The 20796-nt window shown below is 45.2% G+C and overlaps 1 protein-coding gene across 2 annotated transcripts in view; it reads left to right on the plus strand.

Annotated features, from left to right (window-relative positions):
• Nucleotides 1-20796, plus strand: part of Nr5a2 (nuclear receptor subfamily 5, group A, member 2) — a 104700-nt gene that overhangs the window by 66190 nt on the left and 17714 nt on the right. For both annotated transcript variants that reach the window (XM_013017383.1, XM_013017382.1), the window contains exons 5-6: nucleotides 3621-3740; nucleotides 13286-13433. In XM_013017383.1, the coding sequence (XP_012872837.1) occupies nucleotides 3621-3740; nucleotides 13286-13433 (268 nt within the window). The remainder of the gene's footprint in view (nucleotides 1-3620; nucleotides 3741-13285; nucleotides 13434-20796) is intronic.

A 20796-nucleotide genomic window follows, 5' to 3' on the forward strand; every position in this document is an offset into this window, starting at 1 on the left:
CTTTCTTTCTTTCTTTCTTTCTTTCTTTCTTTCTTTCTTTCTTTCTTTCTTTCTTCCTTCCTTCCTTCCTTCCTTCCTTCCTTTCTTTCTTCCCTCCCTCCCTCCCTCCCTCCCTCCCTCCTTTCCTTTCCTTTCTTTATGGGGCCAATACTAAGGCTTGAACTCAGGGTCTAGGACTCCCCTTAGCTTTCTTGATCAAGGCTGGTGCTCTACCATGTGAGTCTCAGCTCCACTTTCAGCTTTTTTGGTGGCTAATCAGTACCAAGACCCTCATAGACTTTCCTTCCTGGGCTGGCTTCAAAACAGGATCCTCGGCCTCTTGAGGAGCTAGGATTGCAGGCATGAACCACTGGTGCTGGTTTTAAAAATTAGACTCTATCATTTTTAGCATGCCTTCATTTTGACAAACTCTTGCCCTGGTAAGTATTTCTGTCCTGCTGTATGTGAAAGACATCATGTGGTCCAAAGCAAGCAGGAAGTGCTGTTCCAGAAACTGCATTTTTCTTAAAGCTCACTCAGCTTTGTCACATGGCCAACAGATCGTCTCTGAGCTCAGTGATTTCTCTTTAAGACAGGAATCATAGATTGTCTTGCTGTATACATGGGTCCCCTTCTGTAGAAATATCCTTTCTGCATCTCCAAGTAGACTTTGAGAGAGCTGTCTTTCTCCCTGGCTGCGGAACTGCCCATGACCATTGCTTCTAGAGAGACAATCTCAAAGTCCAGCGTTTTGGATTTCCTTGGAAAGAGTGCCAAATCAATAACTAAAGCTTTATAGCACAGGGAACAACAAAAGGGGAAGAGAACCAAATTGCCATCATAGACTGATAAATTGGAAATTAGGGGCTGATAACGAGAAGGAGAAGGTAATAAACCCAGAGGAACAAAGGTCACTGGGTTTTGAGATTGCTTAGCGTCCGAGAGAGGTCAGTGCAAGCCTCTGCTCTGTGTGTGTGGCGGGCATAGGAGGCCGCAGCTTCCTGGGGTACTGGTTTGCGGTGCTAGGTGCACAGAAGGTAGAGCTCTCGTCTGACTTGTGAAGACCGCATTCTGCTCTGCCAGGCCGTGGGCAGCCCTCTGCCTACTGAGTCACTCCACAGCGTGTGGGGCACTTTCCCCAGGAAAGTCATTTTTCTTGTTTACTTTCTTCAATCTTACCTTTTCTTAATTGTTGTTATAAAGGTGATGCACAGAGAGGTGACAGTTACGAAAGTCAGGCAAAGAGTGCATTTTTTTTTTTTTTGGTCAGTCGTGGGGCTTGAACTCTGGGCCTGGGCGCTGTCCCTTAGCTCTACAGCTCAAGGCAAGCGCTCTACCCCTTGAGCTACAGCACCACTTCCGGTTTTCTGGTAGTTTATTGGAGATAAGAGTTTCATGGACTTTCCTTCCCTGGCTGGCTTTGAACTGCAGTCCTCAGCTCTCAGCCTCCTGAGTAGCTAGGATTACAGGCGTGCGTGATCTACCGGCGCCCGGCGAGTACATTTCTATTTGGACAGCGCCACTCCTTTTCCTCCCTCTCTCCCAGTTTTTCCCTCCCGTCCCCACCCACAAAAGTTGTGTGGTTCGTTTCAACAGAAGGTCCCCGGGAGCGATTTTCGCAAAGGCAGAGGCTGGCTGTATTTATCTTTTCTGCTATTCCAACCCAGACTAGACACGCACACAACAAATACCAACTTAATGAGATTCTTGGAGTTGGCACAGGTTTCTGGGATGGAGTGTGTGTGTGTGTGTGTGCGCGCGCACGTGCGTGCGCGTGCGTGCACGCATGTACGTACACATAGGCACGTGCACACATTCCCAGATTCTAGGGCTTGAATTCAGGGTCCCACAGTCTTACTTAGCTTTTTCCACTCCGTGTGGCACTCTACCACGTGAGCCACACCTGCACTTCCAGCATTTTGCCAGCTAACTGGATATAAGAGTCTCTTGGATTTATCAGCCCCAGACTGGCTTCAAATAAGGATCCTCAGACTCAGCCTCCTGGGCAGCTGGGATTTCCGGCCTGGGCACCGACTGGGTGGAGAGGATGTGCTTGGGGTGGAATGGGTGGCTGGTGGAGGTGTGGTGGTAGCTTCAGTCTGTGCCCTGGACTTTGCTCTGGGGTGGGTTGGCAGGCATGCGGGGGTGACCAGAGGTCTCAGCCGTCCTGAGCGAGCGCTGCTGCTCACCTGGGCTGCGGCCTCCGAGCTGAATCTCTGACTTTTCTACTGGGAGCACCTGTTGTGTTGTGGTTTATGGATCACCCCAAACTATATGGGGGGGGCTCTCACTGCTTCACCTGACCTCACCTTTACAACTTTTAGCTAAGAAAACTGGGCATAGAGGGAACTGGTGTGGCCATGCTATCACAGCTAGAAAGCAAATTCTGGTTTGGGGTAGAACACACCCGGAAGTGAGGTCAGCCACAGACTCTTATCACTGTTATTGTATCAGCACCAACAAGCCAAAGTCCTTCGGAATGGGCTCTGAAAAATGAATGTGACAAAATGAGTTCAGTGAATATGGTTCGGAAAATTCTAGGTCCTCTTGGTATCATTTGGTGTCAGCCTAGACTTTGGTGAGAGCCACGGGGGAGGGGGGTGGGGCAGAGAAGAATTCTTGATCATCCCTAGGATCTGAAAATGGAAAGGAGCCGTGCGGATTCTGCCAACTTAGAAGGGTCATCAAAAACGAATCCCTTAAAAATGTGACAGATCCAGGCGCCGGCGGCTCACACCCGTCATCTGAGCTTTCCTCCCACCAGGCCGGCACTCTGCCACTGAAACCACAGTTCTGCTTCCAGCTTTTTGCTGATTAATAGAAAAGTCTCGGCCCGGGCTAGCGTTGTACTGTGATCTTCCGATCTCAGCCTCCTGAGTGACTGGGCTTACAGGCGTCCTGCTCTCAACGCCAGCACCGTGTGGACTGTCCAGAACACAGGCGTGGGGTGGGCCTGGAGGGCCAGAGGGACCCGGCCTGAGATGCGTGTGTGAATAACCCAGTGCTTCTCTGCTTCATAGCTGATCCTGAAAAGGAGACGCTTGTTCTTGGCCCTATTTTTCAGCAAAAAAAAGAAAAGAAAAAGAATTGAAATTTATTTGGGAAATGTCTGCAAATCCTACACACAGGGCAGGCTGACCCCGAGCACCTGCTGGCTGACTGTTCTCTTCTGAGCCTGCCAGGCTGGGCTTTGATGGACACTATGGCTGTTTTCCTCCCCTGTAAGCCCCTCAACGCCGCGGCCTGTGATAACGTAGCTACAGCTGTGCACTTCCGCGCCAGGTGTTACTCTCTATGTACATGACTGCCGGCTGTTTGAGGTCTCCCTCAGTCTGTTGAGGACTGTACCTGTAACTCCCTGGCCCCGCCCCCTCCCCCATACCACAAAGTGAATAGCCCTGTTTGTGGTAGATAGGCCGTCTAAGAGCCCATCGAAAGGAGGTATTTATATGTTGCCTCTAAAGTCCAAATGAAGTAATGATTCACAGAGAAGGGAAGCAAATTCTGGGTGCATTTTATAGTCACCCTTGGTGGAGCTATCTTAGCTTATAGTGGAGAATTATTCAAACAACAACAATGAAGGCAATGCATAACTTATCTCTTTTGTGTGTTTGTTTCTTCGTTTTCTTTTTGGATTGCAGGTTGATGACCAAATGAAGCTGCTTCAGAATTGCTGGAGTGAGCTCTTAATCCTGGACCACATCTACCGGCAAGTGGTGCATGGGAAGGAAGGCTGCATCTTCCTCGTTACTGGGCAACAAGTGAGTGTACCAAAAAAAAAAAAAAGTGGGGGGAAAGCATCTTTTTATTAGGCTTGTTCAGAACGGGAGGGATTTAACTGGGTCAGAAGCACTCTTGTGCTTTGAATGGGAGCCATTGGCTGCAAATAATTTAGCGCTGATCGCTCGCTGCACTCAGTTCCTGCTCTGATGATTACAGATAAACTTGTAAAAGCAAACATAATCAGGAGCGCGCTGTGCCTCCAGTTTGGGGGGGGTGGAGCGGGAGTGTGGCGTGGATGGAGAGCTATGCTTCCAACAGTCAGAATAATTGCACAGCCAGGATCCACAGAGTATCTCAGACTTCCCGCCCCCCCCCTCAGCCTTAACGTATTACGTGTGTTGTTAACCCTTGAGAACCCAGAGAGATGGCAGTGGCCTTATCATATTGAAATAGAATTGGTAGAGTTTAATTCAAATGTCACAGTCAAAACACTTAAGAAAAAAATATCGTTAGGCCTTCCTCTTTTTGTTGTGTTGTGTTGCCAGTCCTGAAGTTTGAACTCAGGCTCTGGGTGGATGTGCTGTCCCTGAAGATTTTTGCTCAAGGCAAGTGCTATACCACTTGAGCCACAGCTCCACTGTCAGCGCGTTTGGTGGTTCGTTGGAGATAAGAGTCTGATGGTCCGGCTGGGAAGGTAGCTCAGTGGTAGAGTGCTTGCCTTGCATGCATGAGGCCCTGGGTTCGATTCAGCACCACATAAGCAAAAATAAAAAATCCGGAAGTGGCGCTGTGGCTCAAGTGGTAGGGCACTAGCCTTGAGCTGAAGAGCTGAGGGACAGCGCCCAGGCCCAGAGTTCAGGCCCCACGACCGGACCCAAAAAAAAAAAAAAAAAGAGTCTGATGTTGCCTTCCTTCCTAGGCTGGTTTCAAACTGTGATCCTCAAATCTCAGCCCCCTGAATAGCTAGGATTGAGGATTTAATAGGTTTTAGTTGAAGAATGACACATTTCTTAGAAGTCTTCAATTTCCATTTCCTGCAAAATAAATGGAATAGGCCTCTATTTTCCCCTATTTTAATCCTGTCACAGTAAAATAAATACTTGCTAAAATTTAAAAAGGGAAATAGATATTTATTGCTGTGGAGATTTGAGTTTAGTGGTCAAGTGCTTATCTAGCACGCACATCGCCCTTGGGTTGATCTCTAGCAGCACAAGGGTTAAATAGCATCCTTATTGACCATCCTACCGTCGGCCAGTCATTGTTTTGAGGCGTTATCCTATATTAGTAAGAAGTAACTGAACGTTAATAGAGTAACAGGTCAAAGGTATGAGTAGTGTCCAGGTGGCACTCAAGATACCTGTGTACATTTGTGGATGTGTGTTGCAACGTGGTCCATGGATTACTGTGAATAAGATGATTGGTTTGACCTTAGCAAGAAAGAGAACTCTGAAGACTGTAGTTCAAAGCCAGCCCAAGCAGGAAAGTCTGTGAGTCTTGGAGAAAAAGAGAGACTGGTATGTGATATGTAGGATCGTGGGGGGCGCGGGGATGGACTCTACCAATGGACCTACCTTGTATAATTTGTGCAAGCCACTCTGGATTTTCACCTTCTTCTCTACACCTGGTAGTAAAAGAACGCAAACAAGCCACGGTGGCTTTGGCACTCAGGCCCCGTGGATCTTTTACGTTGGGCCATAAATATTTATGTCCTGCAAAACCACAGCAGTGCATATTTGGAAATGAAAGGCCATCTCCACACCATTTTCTGTATTATCAATAAATCACACTTCCCCAATCAAATGAAAAGCAAGCACTATTTCAGAGTCAATTCACGCATCCCTGTCACTGTCTGGTCTCCGCTCTCTGGCCCGTTGGAGAGAATAGTTTTGTAGATTTTAAAAACGAAATATGGGCCGGACATCCTGGGCTTGTAATTTTGGGGTTTGGCATTTTCATGCTGGGACCCACGGCTTTAGAAGAAGTGTTCCCATCTCCGAGTCCAGTTTCTGGTATGCCTCCCCAGCTAGCCACCACATTCAAAAAGTACAAGACTCAGTTCACAAATGGATTTCCGTTCCCTTTAGAACTTTAAGAAATGAAAATGGACCTGTGTCATTCCATTCCAGCTCTTTCAAAATAGTCTTAGCAGTGTGTTGGTGGCTCACGCCTGTAATCCTAGCTATTCAGGAGGCTAAGATCGGAGGATCACGGTTCAAAGCCAGCTTGGGCAATAAAAGTCCACAAGACTCTTTATCTATAATAAATTACTCAGAAAAAGACAGAAGTGGCTTTGTGGCTCCAATGCTGGAGCACTAGCCTTGAGCACAAAAAGGCTGAGGGACAGCACTCAGGCCCTGAATTCAAGCCCCAGGACTGCCCCTCCCCCCAAAAAAAATCCGAAATTCACATCTTATTTTGCCTTAAGTGCTGCCGTGGGTGAAGGTAATTAATTGTTTAAAAAGTCTAGAAAGGTGTATTTCTTGCCTCTGATTTTCACAGCCAGGAACAGCCACAGACTAAATAGTATTCATGTATTTACTATCAATTGCTGCCCAGAACAGAAGGAAAGGCAGTCTGGCTGAAAAAACCTTCCCTCCTCAAACCTCTCCTGTGCTGGGACTCTCCTGGCTGGGGTGTGGGTGTGGGTGTGGGTGAGGGTGTGTCCCTAGGTCCCGATTGTAAATCCTATTAACTATGTCAGCAGGAGCTGGTCCCTTACCCCCCAAACTCCAATGTTCTTATCTGCTCAGAAGGGATTAGAGTGGTGTCTCCTAGAGAGCTGTATGATGATTATATAATAATTACAGGGAATAGTTCCACCCACGCCTGGCAAAATCAGAAAGCATTGAAACTAAGCATACATAAGACTTGACTTAGGGACTTAACAGATCTGAAGGATAAATTATTATTTTCTTTTTTTTTTTTGCTGATAAACTAAGGCAAACGGAGGTAAAGCCGATGACAAAAGGCACAAATACAACTCATAAATGGCAGAACAAATGCTCAGAGCTAAATTGGGTGATGGCAAAAGTGACTGAGAGAGTTTATTCATTCATCAGCTGTACAGGCTTTCTGCCTGCTAGGCGAACTCTCTAGCCTAGATACCTACCCTCAGCCCCTTTTTTTTTTCAGTTTGTTTGTTAGGTAGGACCTAATTTTATTTGTTGTACACCTCTGTAGCAGCTGGCTTTGCAGCTTATACTTGTTTATTTTGAGATAGGATCTAACTGTATTGTCTAGGCTGTTCCCAAATTTCTGAGTTCAAGTGATCTCCTGTCTCAGCTTCCTGAAGAACTGGGGCTACAGATGGACCTCCTTGTGCTCGGCTCAGAGTTTGTATTCTTAGACACACAATATCCTACTTCTGTGGAACTCACAGTGTTACAGAGTTGATCTTCACCCAGACTTGTAGTTTGATCTTTGTGTCTATTTCAGTGCATCAGACCCTACCGGCTCTTCAAGCACAATAGTCATTTCTCTCCCATGGAAACGAAATGCATAACTTTTTTAATGTTCTTTTTTAGTTGTTGGAGGGTTTTTCTTTTTTGGAGGGGGAAGATGTGTACACACCCTGCTGAGATAAATTTCAATTATTAAGCTGGGGCCAGTGGCTCACACCTGTAATCCTAGCTACTCAGTAGGCCGAGCTATGAGGATCGCTGTTCAAAGCCAGCCCAGGCAGAAAAGTCCCCATGAGAGTTTTATCTCCAATTAACCACTCAAAAACCTGAAGTGACGCTGAGGTAGGACACACTAGCCTTGAGCACAGTGAGGCTCTGGGACAGCTCCCAGGCCCTGAGTTCAAGCCCCACGACTGGCAATAATAATAATAATAATAACTTTCAATTAATCAGAAGCAATGTCAATGCAATTACCACTTACCTAGGTAAAATTATTTGAGTACTTAGAAAAAACTAGAAACCAGAAAAGTATTACCACAAATGCCACTACTCCAAATGTATTGTTTTTGTTAGAATTCTCTTCTAAGTGTTAGAAACTTCCTGTATTTTACATATGTAGGGTTTTTTTGTACATTTTAAAATAATCTATATGTCATGTAGACATATTGGCATAATGTTTGCATGGTTCTATGTGGACTGTGAATTTTGGGGGGGGGGTCGGCTGTGGAGCCTGAACTCTGGGCCTGGGCGCTGTCCCTCAGCTTTTCAGCTCAAGGTTAGTGCTCTACCACTTGAGCCACAGCTCCACTTCCAGCTTTATCCACTTATGTGGTGCCGAGGAATCGAACCCAGGGACTCATGCATGCAAAGCAAGCACTCTACCACTGAGCCACCTTCCCAGCCTAGACTGTGGATTTGAAAGCCTTACGGCAGTCTCTCTCCACGGTATATGGAGTTTCTTATGTTGATGTCACGGGGAACGAGAGTCAATACTATGCTAATCGAACATGCTAAATGCCCCTACAGGAAGCTTGGTCAGAAGTTACCTATAGGTGAGAAAGAACATTTTTTTTCTTTCATGTAGTGGACAGCTCTTTCTGCTGGGCTGATAGGTAAAGGCAAATCAGGCCATGAGAGGAGGGGACAGGGAGACACAGCCCTCAGGTTGGTAGAGATAAGAGATGTCACTCCAGTGTGTAATTAAGGGCATGTAGGGGCCCGCTGTGTGTATACTTTGCCATAAGCACTTTCTTGGGTAAGGCCATGGCTCAGCTAGGGTGCCAGCCAAGTTCCCAGGAGGTTGGGCATTCAAAGCTGGCCAGGTGACTGAGCCCCCCCCTCTAGAAGGAAGGGGTGCCTTCTCCCCAACAATCAGGCTGATCATTCCCTCCTTGGCAGTCTGAGGCAGACACACCAGCCCTTCAAATCCTTCCAAAGGGGAGAATGGCTAGGATTTGCTGGATAAAACTTTAACTAAACTCCACAACCTTTGGTAGCCCCACCCCGGGGAATCCAGCACTCCTGAACGCTCGCTAGACCTTTCCATTTCCTGGTCTGCTTGTGGAACGCACTGTCCCGAGATCTCTATTGCTGGGTCTTCACCATCTCGGAGGATGAGGTCAGATTATGCCCCCGTCAACAAGAGCAGAGCCCAAGTACTGACAGGAAGTGTCACCAGTGTCACCACACAACACTATTGCATCACCTCAAACCCTGTGGTGTGCGTGTAGACCTTTGCTTACACTCAGGGATAGAAAATCCCAGACACTCAGGTATCATCAGTCTCCTGGCTTTCTCCTACTCAACACATCTCACTATAACTCATGGATTTATTATAATACAAGTGGAAGAAGAAAAGGCCTAGGCTGGATTTGTTTTGGTGAGGGATAGTCTCTATGGATGCAGCTCAGCGGTGATGTTCTTGGACAAAAGAAAAAAAGAAAGGAAGGACAAAGGAAAATAGATGAATACAAGCTTAAAGAAAAATGGGGCCAACAACTAGATAAACAATGCCACTTTTCAGCTTATACTGAATGACTTTATTAAGTGAGAAGGAAATAGTAACGTGTGTTTGTTAACTTGTGTGTTCTGTGCTTGTACTGGGGCTTGAACTCAAGGCTTCACACTCGCTCAAGGCTGGTGCTCTGTCGTTTAAGCTTTTTGCTGGTTAATGACTGCCTCAGCTGGCTTCCAATCACAGTCTTCAGATCTTAGCCTCCTGGGTTACTAGGATTCCAGCTGTGAAACTCCAGCACCAAGCAACATCTATTTAATTTAATTTTTTGTCAGTCATAGGGCTTGAACTTGGGATCTGGGCGCTGTCCCTGAACACTTTTGCTCAAAGGCCAGTTCTCTACCACTTTGACCCACAGCTTCACTCCTGGTTTTCTGGTGGTTCATTGGAGATAAGAGTCTCACAAATTTTCCTGCCTGGACTGGCTTTAAATAGTAATCTTCAGATCTCAGCTCCCTGAGCAGCTAGGATTACAGGCGTGAGCCACCAGCGCCCAGCTCAACAACAACTATATATAACAAGGATTTTTTTTTTCTTATCCAGTGGTTTCAAAACACGTGTGTGTGTGTGTGTGTGTGTGTGTGTGTGTGTAAATAACAGAGGACTTGACATGGGGTCAGATTGTACTATTTGCATATTGCAGCTAATTAACCACCTCTGCAGCAGTGTCCTGAGGGAACGGCGCAGTGGCAGTGTATTATCTTCTCTTACTGTGTGCCATATTAAACCGACAGGCACCTTACCATAGACAAGTCCTCAGATTTTTCTGAGATGAGAACCAAGAGCAATTTCGCTAAAACTGTGCCCTTCTTCATGATGAGTGGAATTTCTCCAAAGGGGATATCGGCTCGGCGTATTTCTTCAATATCTCCCTTGGATTTAATGGCATAGAGATTACATGTAAGAGGGCAATAAATTCATTTTACTAAGTACATAAAAGACAAGGCCAGCTGCTCCTGAAATGAGCACAAACTCTGCATTCAACAATGAAAATATAATTATGTTTGCAATAAAATGTTAGGACGCTGCAGACCTGGGTTCTGTTTCTGGGATAGATCACCCCTTCCTCTGTTTGAGCCATGCAGTTTGATAAATTATCCTTGAAAGAAATGTGACCAGAGCTCCTATTTAATAAGCATGTTGGAGCTTTCAAATTAGCATGTAAATAAATGTTAGGCTATAAAGTTGTTATTGTGCCAATTGATTTCTGAAGGTCCACTTCACTGACAAATCTCCATGTAGAATCCTGGGCCATCTGAAGATTTCTTTCAGTCGATAGTACACTGTATTTTCAAGTATGAAATTCGAGTATTCAAACTTACTTTCACACACCTGCTGTAACCACATACATAATTAACTTCATTAATAATAATAAAAATTAATGCTGCATCTTTGTGCTTTATTTTCAACCATCTTCCTGGATTAGGGCTTACCTAGTGATTTTGTTTTGTTTTAATTAAATGTGCTTGGTATACACTAAGGTACCGTCATAGCACATTCAGTTATTTCCAAGATTAAATTTGAAGTGTTGTTCCAACTATGACGATTTCTTTCTGTTTTTTTTTTTGGGGGGGGGGGGATTCCGGTTGTAGGGCCTGAACTCAGCCTGGGCACTGTCCCTCAGCTCTTCAGCTCAAGGCTAGCGCTCTACCACTTGAGCCACAGCGCCACTTCCAGCTTTTTTCTTTTTTGCTTATGTGGTACTGAGGAATCGAACCCAGGTCCTCAGGCATGCAAGGCAAACGCTCTACCACTGAGCCACCTTCCCAGCCCGACCATTTCTTTTTTGTTTCTGGTTTCTTGTTTGCTTTTTTTGTACCAGCGCAGAGGTTTGAACTCAGGACGTCATGTTCTCACTGGGTTTTTTTTTCCTTAGCTCATGGCTGGTGGTTCACCAGTTGAGCCACAGCAGCACTTTCAGCTTTTTGCTGGTTTGTTGGAAAATAAAAGTGTTCACAGGCTTTCCTGCTTGGACTGGCTTCTAACCATGATTCGCAGATCTCAACCCCATGTAGGATTGATTACAGCAGTGAGTACCAAGCTCATTATGTCTTGAAGATCACAGAAGTGTGGAAGCTTATCCAGTCTAGCTTCACCGCTTGTGTAATGATAAGCGCACTATCAGGACACCACGAGGAAGAGATGTCAGCTGACTGTCCCAAGGTACTTTGTAAGGGGCAACATTGGTCCAGAGCTTGTCCCTGGCTTCCTCCACTGCTGCTATTTCATTTGGCCTTCCTGCTGTCAGTCACACATCTAGCCCACCCAGTCATTGTCTACAGACTTTTCTTTTACAGATTATCCACAATGCTTAGGGCCTTAAGTCTTGGATTTGGGATATTTGCATATACATAATAGGCTGTCTTGGGGATAGAATGAAATTTAAGCATGATACTCAAATCTGTCTTATACCTACAGCCTAAAGAAACTTTCTAAAATATTTCCAGCCCACCTGCGGTTTGAGGTCAGGTGTGGAATCTTCTACCTGTGTCCTTGGTGCTCCAAAAGTTTGGACTGGGGGCATTTCAGATTTCTTGCTTTTAGGCCTGGATTAGCACCAGAATTAACGAATGAATGTGCAGGTTTTAAATAATTTAGATCTCAGAGGCCGTTTTTAAGTAAGAAACACCTTGCAAATCACAGGTTTCCTGTGAGAGAACTGACAAAACGTGAAATGGGCCGGCGCTGGTGGCTCAGCCAGTCATCAGTCCTAGTTTCTCAGAAGGGGTGAGGATCATGGTTCAAAGCCAGCCTGGGCAGGAAAGACCTTGTGACTCTTACCTCCCATTAACCACCAACCAAAAGGCCAGAAGTATAGATGGGGCTCAAATGATAGTGTACCAGCCTTTAGTGAAAAAGCTAAGGGACAGCCCCTAGGCCCTGAATTCACTAGTAATGATAATAGTTAATAGTAAGAATAATAACCATGCACTGGCTATCTGAGTATCTCCTTGCGTGTAAGGCCATTCCCTGCTAAGCTCCCCAGCTTGTCCTGTCTCCCAGCCTAGGGGTTGGAGTACCTTTACTTTGATACATTCTGAAACACAGTCCCAGGAACTCTTAGAATGCTGGATGGTTAAGTTTAGAGGGCAGATGCCAGCCCAGGGAGGATACAGACAGCAGGGCAGCGCCAGGCCGGGTGGCTGTTTAATGGGTAGTTGATTCTCTCTAAACTGGATAATACCTTTGGAGGGGGGGGGATGTCATATTTCCATTGACTCATAATTTTTTTCCACTCTTGAAAAGAGGTTTGTGCACACCGCGCGTATTTCTCCAGTTAAAGTTGAAAATTCAACTCATCATATTTACACAATATAAAAAAAAATCCATTCTGCCTTGTTTTTAATTGCAAATTCGACTCCGGGGACTAGTTCTTCTGCTTAAGAGGCTGCCCCGCGCCTGCTCCTAGAGAAGCAACTGCAGTCAATTATGGTAATGAAATGTCAATAAATATAAAAATTTAATACAGTCGGCACTGGGTGAGTGGCAGATGAGGACTCGCCTCCCAGACAAATTTGCTGCTTCTGCAAATATTAAATGCACCTAAAAGAGTATCTGGTTGCTTGAGTGCTCGCTCGTCAAACAAGGAAGGGAACACCAGGAAGCAACGGAGTTTTCCCATTAGGCTGCAAACACCACAACAGAGCCCAGCCCTACCCCTGACAGCCACCTCTCAACGTCTTAACTTCTGATCATGAATTGAATTTCTTACATCCCAACCAACAACCTAAGCTTGCTGTTTGGCAGTGGGGTGGGTTTTTTTTTTTTTTAATGAAAAAGGGAATACGAAGCCCTTTCCCTCCACACTAAGGAATTCTCCCTAGAAATACTGTCATTTCTGTCTTTAGAGAGAGATTTGTTAGTTTGATAGGATGTCGCATAATCACCTGAAACCACGATAGCTGTATGATCTGGCTTTTAAGGAACTAGCACACAGAGATATTCAAGAGCTGGGCAACGTGGCACATGACAGTAATCCCAGTACTCAGAATGCTGAGGTAGGTGGATCTTGAGAGGCCAACGTAGGTTTTGACAGGATGCACATTGACTGATGCCTGCGCCGGTTGCCCCCTGCATTTGTGCGGCCCCTCCCCGTTGTGTTCTGGGTGGGGGAGCGCAGGGCGCACTTCCGCGCACCGTGGTTCTAAGCGGAGGCTGTGTGTTGCAGGTGGATTACTCGCTGGTGGCCTCGCAGGCCGGCGCCACGCTCCACAGCCTCCTGAGCCACGCCCAGGAGCTGGTGACCAAGCTGCGCTCCCTGCAGTTTGATCAGCGAGACTTCGTGTGTCTGAAATTCCTGGTGCTCTTTAGTTCAGGTAAGAACATCTTGTCGAATTCTCGGAATAACCAGACACGACTCAATCATGCCAAACATGGAGGTTTTTTGACAGCTAGATGTGGGTTGAGGGTTTGGTTTTTTTTTTTCCCCCTGCCAAGATAATTCACCTATTCCACACAAATCATGAACTCATCAAACATGAATACATTTTGATATACACACGTCTGCTTGGTTCTTCGTCCCTGAGGGGAGAGATGGCAGGGTAGCGGTTAACTCACTTGGAATTCTGCCATTCCTCCCATGACAGACGTTCAATAGTCAGACAAAGCTGTGACAAGTGGTCTGAGGTAAGTAGCAGAATGTCCCGGGCTTCCTGCCGTCGATGGCTTCTCTGCGCCCTCGGCCGCAGCTTCTCTACCTACCGTTGCTTTTATTCTTCTCAAATATGGATCATAATTAAAAGCCTGTTTTACAATCTTCTGTCGGGATTAACTAGAGAATGTTTACAAGCAAATGCACCAGCCTGCAACTGTAAAGGATAGCAGTTGTCAAGGGAAAAAATGTTTCTTTAACAAAGCTTTGGAGACGAAAGATAAGTAAGCAAGACAGATTAGCTAAATCAAGGTTCTCAGTGAGCCAGCTGAGAAAAATCACCAGTGCTTGGAATAAAAAAAGGATTAAGGAGATGGATTTTTATTGACTTCAAAGGAACAGATTTTTCTGCCTGTCCCATAGTTGATTTCTGTATTTTGTGGGCTTAATAAAGCCAACTTAAATAAACTTTTTTGCCAAGTTCATTTATTCTCATTGGCAGACAGCTGAGGGAGGCAACTTTTCCTTGAATGAAAAAAAAATTTTCAGAAGAAGCACAAATCAGATTCCTCCTGCATATGTTTTTTCTCTAGTCTTTCATTATAAGACAGTTGTGACTTCGTATCCCAAGAAATAAAACAATAAACTGCAAAGAAAACAGATGTGTGTGCTCACCAACTTGGTCATTTTTGTTTGAAAATTCCCCTGGACAGCACCACACAACTGTTCCTAATAAAAGAATACTTTGAAAGAATAGAACCCGAGTTAATTTTTCTCGTATAGTCAACATTACGTTGTGTTTTTTTTTTTAAAGAATTTTCCTATTTTTGGAAAGTTGATAAATATAGCAGAAAGAGATGTCACTGAAAATGTAAAGAGACAGCGACTCTGTTGAATGTAGTGTTCACAGGCTTATACTGCCAGTGTGTGTTTTCTCTATTAGTCATAGGAATCGAGAAAGTTCCATGCAAGTTATGTCTAGGGCTTTTAACCCAGGAATAGTTCTACGGAGTTACTAGCATAATTAGCACAGGCCTGTTTTCCATACTCTCAAAATGTTTCAGATTTAGAGCAAGATCAGAGCCTTTTAAACTAGGACGTTTAATCGGGTAATTAATCTTAGTGATCAAATATTTAAAGTTGCTTCAGTTCCTGGCATTTCAAATGGGTGGTAGAACCAGATTACAGCTGAGGATATCAGTTCCTTAACTGCCAGCCACATTACAGATTGCTTCTTGATTTTATCATTCTTTTGAGACCGGATTGGCCAAAACGGAGAGTTGAGGGAAGCCCAGCGCAAGTGGCTCACACCTGTAACCCTAGCTACTCAAGCAGCTGAGATCTGAGGATTGAAGTTCCAAGCCAATCTGGGCAGGAAGGTCTGTGAGACTCTTTTCTCCAATTAACCACCAAAAAGCTTAGATGTGGAGCTATGGTTCAAATGGCAGTTCACTAGCCTTGAGCACAAAAGTTCAGGGAAAGCATCCAGATCCTGAATTCAAGCCTCAGGACCGGTATACGTGTGTGTGTGTGTGTGTGTGTGTGTGTGAGAGAGAGAGAGAGAGAGAGAGAGAGAGAGAGAGAGAGGTCCTTGAACTCAGGGCCTGGGTATTGTCCTTGAGGTTTTTCACTCAAGGATAGCACTCTATCACTTTGAGCCACAGCTCCACTTCTGGTTTTCTGGTGGTTAATTGGAGATAAGAGTCTCATGGGGCTTTCCTGCCTGGGCTAGCTTTGGACTGTGATTCTCAGATTTCAGCCTATTGAGTAGCTAGGATTACCAACACAAGCCACCAGTGCCTGGCTGTACTATGTGTTTAAATCCTGCTAAATCACCATATTTTGTTGCCTAACTATGGTATGATCACCACTGAAACATTGGCAGAAAAGGAAATTTTTTAAGTTGGCCAGTTAAAATGGATGGCTGGATAAAGAGGCCAAAAAAAAATTTTAATGGTATTGTTTGTTTACAGTTGTATACTTCAAACTCCTAACAAGGAGTCAAAGTGGCTGACAAATGTACTGTCTGTCCACAAGTAAACTTAGAGAAAGAAGTGCAGCACTGTAGGGGTCGTTAGGCATACAAGGTAGGCTGGGAAAACTCCCCCAAACCAAGCTCTGGAAAACAGAACTATGGATTAGGCCCCTTGGTCTTAAATGGCAGCATCTTGGAATAATGATGTTTCTGTTCAAGCTCATCGGGAAAATGAATGTGCACAAAGTAAGCCCATATGGCTGCCCTGGGCCTGAGGTTTTCTTGGCCAGCATGCGCAGTGGCTGGGGCCGCTGGACTTTGTCATATCCCACTGGGCAAGGGAAAGAGCTGGATTCCCAGGGCTCCCTTGTTCAGCAACTTGATACCTGATGTTCTCACCCATTGGCTAGTGCTCTTCCAGTGGAGCCACGCCTCCAGCCCTCCCACTGCATTTCGAGTCTCCTTTGTGTTTACTCTCTTCACCACATGATGAGTGCCTTACCTAGGAGAGATCTGCAAGAGCCTTCCTGACAGCCAGCATGCATGCATGAACGAATAATTCACAGCTGTATCGCTCGGCCAGCAAGTTGGCAAGGATTCATAGTGAACCGGAACATGTCAAAAGGCCTTTAAAAATCATAAGCACGATGGAAAAAATGAGGTAGTGTGAGGCAGAGCCGAGTATTTTTCGTGTTGTCGGTTGTGGTTCCTTTAAAGGACACACATTTAACACTAGACAGAGAGGGCTTTGCCTTGGCCTCTGGTTGATCAGATTCCCGGGCTGCGTGGCCCGTGGATACTGTGTGTGTTCTTGCTTCTGGTACACTACTGGACAGATAAGGGTTTTAAATAAATATTGCATTCATAAATGTATGCAACTTCTAGGTTGAAAATATAATGGGAAATAGAAAAAAATTGTAAAAATAAAGAATTGAATTAGCCAGGTGCCCCTTTGGCTCACGCCTATAATCCCAGCTACTCCAAAGGCTGAGATCTAGAGGACCTCAGTTCAAAGCCAGCCTGTTGGGAAAGTGTGTGAGACTCTTTAATCATGTAATCAGCAGAAACCCAGACTGGAGGTGTGGCCCAAGTGGTAGAATACAAGCTGAGCACACAAACGTAAGGCCCTGACTTTACGTAAAACCCCAGTGTTGGAAAAAGTAATAATAATTAGTTAATTGAAAAGAATCACTTTAACAAACAAGTGTAAAGATTGGAGAGAGGCTGAGAAATAGCTGCTACAGACAACTATCAGAGGATTTGACATCTTTTCCTTTAGAAAGCTAGGATATAAATCTTGATATTAAGAGAAGGGTTATTATAAGGGAAATTGAGACAAAGCAGAGGTCTTTACGTTTCCTTCACGAAGAAAATACTAAGCTAAGTACCTGTGGCACACACCTGCGATCCTCACTCTTCAAGAAGCGGAGGGGAGGAGGATCTCAGTTGGAGGCCATCCCAGGCCTGCCGTAGCTGTCATCCCAGCTAAGTAGTAGACTGAGATCTAGAGAACCACAGTTCCAGGCCAGCTTCAGCACCAAAGTTTGCAAGACCCCATCTCAACAGAAAAACAAACTGGGCATGATAGCATGTCCCTATCATCTCAGCCCAGCTATGGCCAGGAGTGTAAATGGTAGACTGAGGTTCAGGTCAGCCCAGACAACAAGTGTGAAACAAAAAAGGCTAAAGGCATGGCTCAAGTGGTAGCTCACATGCCTAGCAAATGAGGTCAAATGCCAGACCCACTAAAAGACAAAAAAAAAAAATAATGATCACAGATTGATTTAATTATTGGTGATCAGCATTCAAGTTGTTTGAAAACACCACAGCATTACAAGTGTCGAATACCAAATTGAGCCGTAAGGAAGTGCTCCTGATAACCTCCCTTCAGTATTGGTTAGTTAATAATAAAATGTCTTTGCATGAGTAAATCACTTCATTTCCTTGATTCATTCACTGAGGGGCATCTGGGTTGATTCCGTATCTTAGCTATGGTAAACAATGCTGCAATGAACATGGTTGTGCTGCTGACTTTAGTGTGGACTAGTTTGTGGTCATTTGGGTAAATGCCCAGGAGTGGGTAAATGCTGGGTCATGGGGAAGTGCTTCTCTCTTACAGAGGGAGCAGGCCTAGGGGAATATGTTCTCTGGTTTTGTTGATGATGAAACAAAAGTAGATGCTACTCAACTGTCTAGGGTTGAAGCCAGGTCTGAAACCTACAACCCCCTTGGCCAGTCAGTTAGCTTCTTTGCTTCAGAGCCCTCATCACTGAAAGAGGCCTTGGAACTCATCAGGCAGTATTTAAAAATGACTACTGTACATGCTGATTAAAGCACCATTGATGTAGGCAAAATGGTGTCAGGACCATCATATGAAATATGCGGACAGAAGGGAAATCCCAACTTTGGGTCATTCCTCAGCATACTGGATAGAGATTGGCTATAATACTACCCTAAGCCCATTTCAGACCCCTGAGGTCTGAGGATAGCCATGCTCCTTCTATAAAGTGCATTCTATTTGTGCATATTCCCTTCAGATCATCTCTGCATGACTCAGGGTGACTGATAGAGTGGCAATCCTGTGTCAGTAATTGTTAGACTGGATTGTCGAGGGAATGATGACAAGGAAAATGTCCGTTCACGGTCAGTAGAGACCCACTTGTGTTCTGTGGGAAGGGGTCACGTGGCGTGGAGGGGCTGACTGAAATTATAGAGCTTCGAATTCTCTTGGCTTCTAAATATGAGAAGTTTTTGGTTTTTATCTCTGTGAACTCTAGGTTTGAGAAAGCCTTTGTCTCAAAGCTTTATACCTCTCACTCACCAGAATCTCATATTGCTTACTGCTACTTCTTAAATTTGATGTGTATGTGTGTGTGTATGCACATGCATGTGTGCACACACACACTAGTACTGGGTGCTTGAACTCAGCCTGGGCACTGCCCCTTAGCATATTTTCTCAGACTGGCACTCTACCACTTGAGCCACAGCTGCATTTCAGCTTTTTGATGATTAACTAGAGATAAGAGTTTTGCCAGACTTTTCTGCCTGGTCTGGCTTTTGAACCATGATCTTCAGAAGTCAGCCTCCTGAGTAGTTAGGATGACAGGTGGGCGCCATGGGTACCAGGCTCGTTTTGGTATTTTCCTTTTGGGCCATTCAGAAAGCCATATGATCATAAGCTTACATTCACTTTTCCTGCCTAGCAACTCCAAGTATCTGAGTTCAAATTCTTCACTACTACCACACACACACACACACACACACACACACACACACACACACACAGAGCAATCCTCTTCTTTCTTAGTTTAGGTCCTTTGCTTTAGACGTGCTACAAAAGGTTCAGAAGGGTTGAACATTGGAGCACTCTGCCTCTCGCGGCGTGGCTGAGCATGAAGGCTGTTTAGGAGCATCGGGATGGGACGTGGGTCAGTGAGCAGGCTGGATGCAGTGCTTTCTCCATTGCAGCCTGCTGTTCCGCGCACTTGCACATACCCACGACCGCTGGCCAGCTGCAAGTCTAGCTGGCGGCACCTCGCTGAACATGTGTCCGAGTGCATCGGGTAAATGCGTCCCTGCCAAATCAGAGGTCTGAAACGAATGTCCCCAGCTGCTGCTGAGCGATCAGTGTGGAGTCTCTGCTTTTACATTCTATCTAGGATATTCTCATGTAGAGAAATCGTACACCCTTGTCAGATAGAGTTACGTGTGTCTTCCTATGATTGCTTTGCCCATGTATCTGCAGTCAGGCAAATAATGTTTCCTAACATTTCCATAATCATTTGAAATTCAGAAGGAATTGATTAGCATTCAGGAGCTGGCCTGGCTCAATATTTACACCATAGAGGTTTGGCAAAAGCAAATGATGGCCCATAAAGTTGATGCTTGTCTTAATTAAATGCAGTGGAATAGGTGTTGTGTGCATTATGTGTGTGTGTGTGTGCATGCACGCACGAGCATGTGTTTCAATAAGCAAAGCAGCTTAGCACTGGCCAGATATAATTCATTTTGGAGTTCTAAGTTGGAACTTAATCAATACATATTTATAGCCATGGAAGGAATGATTACCATTTGTTATCTGCTGGCACAAGATGATAACCACCTAAATAGCATTTATTTAAGCATATTTCTGGGCAGCTTGTGCTTAAAATGTTTATCATATTTTAGGTGTTAAGATTGTCATGTTGCTAACTACGGCTATTTAGTGAGATGATTTTTCAGAGACACGTTGCTCTGACATGTGGGGACGGAACCACAGCATGCCGCAGCAGTACCAAGCGCTCTGTGAAAACTCTCACAATGAAGTAGACGCACAGCTGGCAGCGGGAGTGAGTGTCAGCTCGCGTCCTGTCCACTGCTGGACTCTGCATAGCCTAGCACCTGAGCTCCATTCTAGAATGGACCAGATCAGGGGCTCGCCTCTGAGCTACTTGTCAAAGCTTCCTTCTAGTTTCTTGCTCGTCTCAGACGAGACCAATGTTGAATTCTAACTGGATCTGGTTACAAGTCAAACTCCAAAGAGACCTGTCTAGATCAGGTAGGTGAGAATAAATAGGAGGCCATTCATCATCCCACAGACTTGTTGAGCACTGACTGACTGTGCAGATGACTGCCAGCGTTCAGCCTGTCCACAGAGAGGAAGATTCCTTCTGACTTCGTGAATACTTCCTGGATAAGTCAGGAGACACCCAGCAAACAGTCGAAACTACATCTGCTACCACCAACACGGCACCACCTCTGTGTGTGTGTGTGTGTGTGTGTGTGTGTGTGTGCGTGTACACACACACATGTGCCCATCCTGGGACTTGAACTCAGGACCTGGACATTGCCCAAGGCTTAAGGCTCAATGCTTGACCACTTTGAGCCACAGGCCCACTTCTGGTTTTCTGGTGGTTAATTGGAGGTAAGAGTCTCTCAGACTTTCCTGCCTGAGCTGGCTTCAAACAGCAATTCTCAGATCTCAGCCTCCTGAATAGCTAGGATGACAGGTGTGAGCCACCATTTCCTGGCAGGACATCTTCATTTATGTCTGTGAAAGTCATTTAAATGAAGGCTGCTTATGGAGAAATGACCTCTTGGAGATAATTTTTTAGTATATAGAAAAAGTATGTAA

Source organism: Dipodomys ordii, unplaced genomic scaffold (genome assembly GCF_000151885.1).
Source record: "Dipodomys ordii isolate 6190 unplaced genomic scaffold, Dord_2.0 Scaffold35, whole genome shotgun sequence".
NCBI lineage: Eukaryota > Metazoa > Chordata > Mammalia > Rodentia > Heteromyidae > Dipodomys > Dipodomys ordii.